The sequence below is a fragment of the Prosopis cineraria genome, unplaced genomic scaffold (assembly GCF_029017545.1).
Source record: "Prosopis cineraria cultivar Desert tree isolate PC_DT_omini unplaced genomic scaffold, ASM2901754v1 PC3, whole genome shotgun sequence".
Lineage (NCBI taxonomy): Eukaryota > Viridiplantae > Streptophyta > Magnoliopsida > Fabales > Fabaceae > Prosopis > Prosopis cineraria.
This window is the reverse complement of record NW_026555334.1, coordinates 32,831,018-32,837,146: the sequence shown is the minus strand read 5'-3', so window position 1 is coordinate 32,837,146 and position 6,129 is coordinate 32,831,018. Positions and strand designations below refer to the sequence as shown.

The 6,129-nt window shown below is 35.6% G+C and overlaps 1 protein-coding gene and 1 pseudogene across 1 annotated transcript; both read left to right on the top strand.

The window, feature by feature from the left end:
- Positions 1–621: 621 nt before the first annotated feature.
- On the top strand, positions 622–2,034 carry LOC129306755 (uncharacterized). The gene is given in 4 exon segments (XM_054947488.1): positions 622–817; positions 967–1,143; positions 1,146–1,637; positions 1,640–2,034. Coding segments are annotated over 4 exon segments (882 nt in total). The 5' UTR covers positions 622–678; the 3' UTR covers positions 1,714–2,034.
- A 3,448-nt stretch (positions 2,035–5,482) lies between these two features.
- Positions 5,483–6,129, top strand: part of LOC129305524 (uncharacterized) — a 22,859-nt pseudogene continuing 22,212 nt past the window's right edge.

Below are 6,129 nucleotides of genomic sequence, written 5' to 3'. Positions count from 1 at the left end.
TCTGAAATATTATAGTGTATGAGTTGAAGCCAATTATAAAATATTTTATAATTGAAGTTATTGATATAAAAATGTGATGGGTGGCTGTAACCCAACTATGGTTGAATTAAATTATTTAAAAAAAAAATTTTTTTTGGTGTGTTACACCATATACCATAATTTATTATAATCAAATCAAAATATATTTTATTACTCGATTTCTTTTATATTTTAATTTTATCCAACAGATATCCAAATATATTCATAGTCATTATAATAAATAAGATATCATGTTTTTTCTTAAAAAAAAAACAAAATTGTGAAGTAAAACATGGCCCGTGTGACACTGGTTAAAACAAGAGTTGATTTTCAAAGAACAGTGCCACGAAACGAGGCACCTCTGCAGGCCGAACGAAGTTGTGGGAAGAAAGAAATCAGAGCAATAAGTGGCTTGGAACTTGACACGTCATGTTAAAAGGGTTTGATCCCTCCAAAAGCAAAGCTGATGTGTGTATTGCCGCACGCGTCGTCAGTCCAATTGGCAATTCTATCCACTGTCACATGCTTTTACGAGACGCTCCCTTCAGCAAATTTATGTGTGGTTCACGTTCATTCTCAATCCACTCTTTATTTATATATTCCTTCTATTCCTCCCGTCCTTCTCACACCCGCTCACTGTTATACTTGAAACGAGAAGCCATGGAAGCCTGTTTCCTCGTCTCCAATTCCTTCACTAAATCCCTCGATCAACCAATTCACTTTCTCAAATCCCCTCCCTCTCTATCCTTCCCCAAAAGATCCTCTCTTCAATTCCCCTCAAGGACAGTTGCTGCTCCATGTAAGTTCTTTCACTTTCCTCACTTCGTCACTCTCTCAACAACCCTGTATATGTACATATATTCGCATGTATTCTTCGATTGGTTTGATTTGATCTGTAGAACACAAGAACCGTCCTGATTTGCACACTGTTCATGGTTTAAATCACAGGTTGCCATCTGTCATCCTCCTCGCCGTTCGATGGAGACGATGATAAGGCATCTCTCAACGCAGATTGGCGATCCTTCCGTGCTAAGCTGGTGGCCGGAGAACGGCAAAGAACGACGTCGGACGAGCCTTCCTCTTCTTCCGTCCCCGATCCGCCACCCATCAGCGTTGGGGATAAATGGCCCACATTATACACGAGCCCGAAAAGGGCTGCCTGTTGATTGCCACCGAGAAGCTGGATGGGGTCCACATTTTCGAACGGACAGTGATCCTGCTTCTCTCCACTGGGCCTGTGGGCCCATCAGGGATCATACTGAACCGGCCGTCCTTAATGTCCATCAAGGAGACGAGATCGACAACGATGGATGAGGAGGGCATGTTCTCAAACAGACCATTGTTTTTTGGTGGGCCATTGGACGCAGGCCTGTTTCTGTTGGGTCCAAAAGAGGAAGGCCTGGAGAAGAGTGCAAGCGGGGTGTTGGAAGAGGTGATGAAGGGTTTGTACTATGGGACGAGGGAGAGTGTGGGTTGCGCAGCTGAAATGGTAAAGAGGAATGTGGTGGGAGTTGGAGATTTGAGGTTCTTTCATGGGTACTGTGGGTGGGAGAAGGAGCAGTTAAGGGATGAAATTAGGGCCGGGTATTGGACTGTAGCTGCTTGCAGCCCAAGTGTTGTTGGCTGGGCAGTGTTGGAAGCATTGGGTTCTGGGAGGACGTTCTTGGGCTTATGGGCCGGAGAAAGGTTTGGTGAGACGTTACATCGGACTCATCGGCCCAATGCAAGCTGTATAGAGAAGACCACAGATTGAATGCTTGATTGACTGCATAATGGAGCTCGTTTGGAAGGCTCTGACAACTTGTAGGGTTACCGTTAAGAAAAAAATGTAGGCTGGATAATTCAACACTGTGTCATTCAATCTTGTTCTTATTCATTCGGACAAGTTGTAAATTGTGATCTTTTTTTTTTTTATTGTTTTCAAACTGTTTAAGGCGTTTTGGGGGTTACCATAATTATGCCCTCACGATGGCTTCTAACATTTTCATATTAATACCAACGTGAGGGTGGTGACAAGTGATGTGCTTCATTCTACATTCTGCGGCAAAGTTGACAAACTCAAAATATCACCAAACCATAATTAATAAAATTTGGAGCTTATGAAAACTTTCAAGTTTCGTGGCGTGAATACATATGTCATCACAAATGAAATTCAAATAAGCACTGTTATTACATTGGGTTATGGGATTAGGGAAGAAAAATTTAACTTGTAAGTTCTAGGAGTTAAGATCGTTTAACAAGCAAGCTTAAGAAGCGTAGTTATAAGTTAAAAACATTTTTTTTTTGTATATCTGCATGATATTTAGAAATTTTCATAAATTTATATTAAAAATTATTGGTTAAGCAATAAAAATTAGAGGAAATTGGCTCAATGGCCTTAAAAAAAAAAAAACTCCCATAAATTATGGATGAAAATTTTGAATATTTTGGAGTATAGCCCATTCATAAAATTAATTAAATATATTTTACTTTTTTATCCTTAGATTAAATTTATTATTAAAATACAATATTTATGGTAACTAATTATTAATTGATTGAATCTTTTTTTTTTTTCTCTAAATCATTTCTTTTTTTCTTTAAATATAAAATTGTCAATGTCTTTCTTCATCGCAGAGCCTTCTTCTCTCTCCCTCTTTTATGAAGAGAACATTAAAATTGAAGAGAAATTTTCATTTTTGGAAGCCAAAGAGTAGACTAGAATCTATTATCTATCATTAAATTTTCACCATCTTCATATCTCTCGATAATATTGAATTTTTTGCAAACTGTGTTTGATTCATTTTGGATAAATAATTATGTATTTTTTGTGTTATTGATTTGCACTATCAATGATAAACAAGTTTACGTCTGATTATCTAGTTATATTGATCTACGATAGTATATCAGTGATATACAACAATATATCAACGATGTAGTGTTACAAACCAATAACACAAAAAATACATAATCATTTGCCTAAAATGAATCAAATACAATCCACAAGTATTTTTGGATTCTTAGTTTATCCTAGAAAGTTAAATACCTAAACTAATAAAATAAACAATCATGAATATGTAACTTCATTTCTTCATTGATGTGCTCCGTTTTGTCGATGTATCTCACTTGGCATTTGTCTCTTGCAGTCATGACTGTGGCTCTTTCACACTGTTTTATTGTCTCACTTTTGTCTCTCTCACATCCAATTCTGTCTTTTCTCTCACATTTATCTTTTTCATTTTAAAGATTTCTTGCCTTTTGAATATTCCAGTATTTGCAAAAGATAGATATTAAAAAAGATTTTGTAAATTAATTATAAACTAAATACTAAAAAGGGTATTTTTTAAATTTAAGAAAGGATAGGCTATTTCTTTTATTTGGTCTTATGAAATAGGCTATATGTGCAAATGCCCTAAAAATTATATGTAAAAAAATAATAAAAATATAAATTAATAATTTATAATATAGAAAACTTTTGTGCTGTTAGAATAATGAATCATGACATTGTTTGTTTTATGATTTGTACATAGTATAAGTAATTGATGATTTTTTTTTTTACATTAGGGTGGTTTAAACATTGAACGTTTACCCTAATAATAAGGTCACCTTTAATCCTAATAATAATGCCGTTGCTGTTGGAATCATAGAGATGATACCGGGGACTTTGTTTGGGTTTTTTTTGTTTTTTTTGTTTTTTTGGGATTGCTTTCCTTTTGGCTTTTATGATTAAAATTGAGCATGATAAAGTCATTTTTGAAAGTGACTGTCTTTTTTTTTTTTTTAAATTATAAGATAAGTCTAGGCTTGAAAATTCTAACACTAGAGGAAAAGTAAACAAAACAAATTACACATTTCTATCTAAATGATAAAAACCAATACAACTCGGGGATGTATTCAAAAGGACAATGCAGTCGATCACATTATGTACTTCCTTGGCAAGATAGTCTATCACACAATTGATCTCTCTATTAGAGTATTGAACATGTATGCCTTTAGCCAAAGATAGGAGCTGTCTAGCTTCATGTACCTCTTGCCTAAGTGGATGATCCGGCACACATCTGTGCTGCAAAAGCTGAATCAAAGTGATGCAGTCAATATGATAGTAAATCTAAGTAAAATTATATTGTTTACTAATCCTCAATCTTTCCATGAGACCCTGAAGTTCAACAGTTGTAGATGGTGAGAACTAAGTCATTTTTAGAATCCCATAATCCAATCTCCTCTTGAATTCCTAATGACCCCTTTACAAGTAGCATATCCCTCTTGATTAACCGATTCATCTGTATCAAGCCTATAATAACTAGTCGGGGGATGTCTCCATTCTCCTCCAAGCCTTCCATTTTCTAAAAAAATTTTATGTTTGAATTTTTCATTTGCCTCTGTTTTTCCATCAGATGAAACTTGATGCGTTAAACAATTTCAGATGCATTAAGATGTTTTCCTTCCATAGCTTTCTTACATCGATTCTTCCATAGCATCCAACACACAGAGCAAAAATTTTTTATTCGAGGCCATTATTGATTGTCAACTCTACCCAATTCACGCTGCGAGTTATATTTTAGCCATTCCTACAAGTTAAAGAAAGCAAAGAAGACAAATATATAGGGTTAATTAAAGAAAGCCAAACTTCTCTAGCAATCTCACACTCTCAGAGGATATGTATTATGTTCTCCTCTCTATCACACTTAAAAGGTAAACTTGGTAAATTGTGAGTGAGATCATTGTCCTGAGTTTTGTGAATGGACCTATGGAGGGATGGCGTTTGATAATTTGGACTTTGTGGCTTTCTAATTCTGAATTTTCTTTTACTTTCATTCATCATGAAGATAATAAAGTGACGTGTTACATTCCATATTTGAAGGACTTGAGGAGAGACATAAGCACACAAGTGGATGTGTTACACACTTCATTAAGCGAATTTTTTTAAAGAGAGAGAATAATGGTCCTCTGATAAAGTAATATTAGGCTATGTTTGGTATGGGGTATGAGAAGTTGGGACTGGGACTAGTATTAAAGAAACCTACAGATACAACATTTGGTATGATGGATTCTTTAATCCTTGGGTTATAAAACCCATGTAGATAGGATTAATGAAACCCATAGGGGAGGTGGTATTGAAAATTTAAACTTGAGATTGAATTCTTTTAGACTAAAAATACCTTCATTTTTGTACATGTCCGGCCTTCCACCTTCATCTTCTCCTATCTCACAGCCACCGCCAATGCGAACACCTTCTCCTTCTCCAATCTCACAACCACAGCCTCTGGATCTCGCAACCGTCGTTGCGTTCTCCTTCTCCTTCTTTGATCTCGCAATTGCCGACCGCTAGATCTTGTAGCCACAACCTCTGGATCTTGCAACCATTGCTCCTTCTCCTTCGCTGATCTCACAGCCACCATTGTTTTAGATCTCGCAATCACTTTCATCTCCTTTTCTCATAGGTCCAAACTCGATCTCCCTCTCTCAAAAGATGCACAATCACGAAGGTATGGAGAAGATGAGCCTTGTGCTGCCATACGTTTTGGGAGAAGGTTTCTAATTTTTTTTTAAATTTTAAGGATAGTATAGTCTTTTCATACTTTATATTTAATTGTAAAATAAATAAAAAAATTATACTCTATAAGTATTACCTCAATACCAACATAATTTTTAAGTATCATTCCCACTATCAATCCTAATATCAATTTCAATATCAATCCCTCTAAATTAAAACTTGCATATCAACGGAGCGTTAGAGTTAAATTTAAATTTTCTCTGTCAATGAACCATTTGTAATAGGAGGGTTGGCTGAAAAGCTATTATGTCTCATATTGAAGGGATTGGGAATGAGTCTTGGACATATAAATGGATGAGCTACATATCCATTGGAGTAGCTCTTTAGGAGAAAGTAATAACTTTATGACTAAGTTTGTAAAGATACTTGGTAAGATAGGAGGAACAACCTTCACTTCTTTTATCTAATATTCTAACAATGGATGTCATAAAGACCTCTCTAAATCTTGAACCTTTTTATTCATCAGCAAGATCGGGCATTGGTTGAGCTTTAGCGTCGTGTTATTCTTTTCCTGATTCTTCTTTGTTTTTTTTTTTTTGCTGGTCGGCTATTTTTCTTACCCCTCCAAACGTTTATGACAG